This window comes from Rhincodon typus, chromosome 43, assembly GCF_021869965.1.
Source record: "Rhincodon typus isolate 14 chromosome 43, sRhiTyp1.1, whole genome shotgun sequence".
NCBI classification, from domain to species: Eukaryota; Metazoa; Chordata; class Chondrichthyes; order Orectolobiformes; family Rhincodontidae; genus Rhincodon; species Rhincodon typus.
This window is the reverse complement of record NC_063374.1, coordinates 5,578,966-5,581,049: the sequence shown is the minus strand read 5'-3', so window position 1 is coordinate 5,581,049 and position 2,084 is coordinate 5,578,966. Positions and strand designations below refer to the sequence as shown.

Below are 2,084 nucleotides of genomic sequence, written 5' to 3'. Positions count from 1 at the left end.
TGATGGATGTGTCAAACATGGAACCTGGGTCCTTAAGGGAAAATGTGGCTTCCCTAAAGCCTTTGGCCTTTGGAGACAATCTGTTTTACTGAATTTGCCTTTGCCAAGGGTGTGCCTGTGAGATCTTATGATATTGGAGCCGTTGCTGTTCAGTGGTTAAATAATCTATTATTCTGTTAAGTTTTCCAACCGAGTTAAAGTTAAACCAATTCCTCTTCCTTTTGTTTGCATTTTAATTGCAGCGTTAAAGAATAAAGTGTGTTTTGCTTAAAGCGGAGAAATGTAACCAATCGAATTCCATCTGGAACACAGCATCTTACACTTGCTTTTAAATAAGATAAAAGTTAGGGTCCAGGCTACCTCCTTGATATATCTGAAGGAGGTTTGGTCTAGTCCATAACACCTCTGCTTGCATCTCCCCATCACTAAACGTCTCAAAATTATTCAAGAATGCTCCTAGGTCTCTCTACATGAAAGGGTGATCAAGAAAAAGGATATCAGTTTTTTAGTGTAGAGTGTAATAATGTGCCTCTCAACTCAATTGTGTACCGAGATGCACACATTTGTCCACGAGGAGAGGTAACGCATTTCTGAATGTTAGCTGATCTAACTGAAACAGACTTTCTCCAACAGATGTAACAGGTGGAGCTTATTTGCGAATCGGAAGTCTGGTCAGACCAGAGTGTGTTTCATCAGCTACGTCCTCTCGAAGAGAGCTCGCCTTTCAGGCATCTGCGTTGCCGTGTGTATACAACGTTGCGCCTCTGCCTGACAGTTAATCTGCTCTAATCGGCTGACCAGTTTGTAACTCGCAACGAGCTTTGCAAGGGTTCAATCAGCCAATCCACAGAGTTGATCAATCCCTTGTCAATCGTATGACAGACTTGTCAAATGTGGAAGCAGGGTCCATTCGAGGAAAGGAGGTTTCCCTAAAGCCTTTCGCCTTAAGGGATTCCAGTGATTGTTTGTGCTACAGGGTCCCCTGAGCTAACACATAGCTTGCCAAGTGCCATTTAAAAGTTGGGGAGCCACTTCACAATGTCCCCAACAAGTGGGGAAGAAAGCTTTGGTGCTCTTTCAAGCTTCAAATGACATGATCGCTGACCCCTTCAAAAATGGAAGCTCCTCGTTCTGAGGCGAACAAAAATGGCATGCGCAGTGTCATCAAGTGGCAGAGAGAAAGAGAAAGGGTTGGGGGGGGAAGAGGGTCATGTACACACAAAACTTAATGGCGGTGAGATAGAGACATGGTGTCCCGGACAGTGCAAAGGTGTTTGGCTAAAATTCCCAGCATGCCATGCAGGATGGACAGCAGCGGTGGTGGTGGGGGGGATCCACTGGAGTGGAGGGCGAGAGAGAGGGGCAGTGGGGAATGTGTAGGCAGTGGGGGTAGACGGGCACAGTCCTCCCGAGCTCCTCCTCTGTCCACTCCACCGCCCGACCCCTTCTCGTCCCACCATGCTCCTCCCCGTGCCAACACCCGCCCACCCCTCCTCTCGCCACCTCCAAGCCCATCTCAGTTGGAGTCTAGACAGAGAGAGGGAGAGAGGACGGAATAAGCGATGGATTGATCGCGAGAAAGAAAGAAGGGAGAGAGAGAGAGAAGAAGAAAAGGACATTTCCCCCTTTCTCTCCAACTGAAAGCGAACTGAAAACAAGATGGCGGGCAGGGAATGGAAACATATTGGCGATGACCAGAATGGACGGATGGTGGAAGGGGAGAAAGAAAGGAAAATGCGGCGAGGAAGCCAAAAGAAAGATTTACCAACCCCTGTCGCTTCGGAAATTGTTTTTTTTTTTGGTTTCATTCTAAGAAGCTTCGATGTGGGTTATCGAAAAGGAAAACGGAACTGAAAACACACCAACCCAAACAATAAGACAATAAGAATGATATCTACCAGATAATGCAGTTTGTTTACCATTGCGTGTCCAATGCCAGAGTGCTTTCCAGTAGAAAGAAGGGAAGGGGAGAGCAGAAAAAGGGAAAGAAAACAAAACGACAAGACTGTAAACTCACTAAAGGATTTACACTCAAAAAAGAATGATGGAATTTTTTTTAGAAGGTTAGTAATATTACATAAGCT

At 45.8% G+C, this 2,084-nt stretch overlaps 1 protein-coding gene across 1 annotated transcript in view; it reads left to right on the top strand.

The window, feature by feature from the left end:
* LOC125487656 (neurexin-1-like) overlaps positions 1-1,877 on the top strand; it is an 18,952-nt gene extending 17,075 nt beyond the window's left edge. The window contains exon 2 of the mRNA XM_048619620.1: positions 1,815-1,877. Within this exon, the coding sequence (XP_048475577.1) occupies positions 1,815-1,877 (63 nt within the window). The remainder of the gene's footprint in view (positions 1-1,814) is intronic.
* Positions 1,878-2,084: the final 207 nt, after the last annotated feature.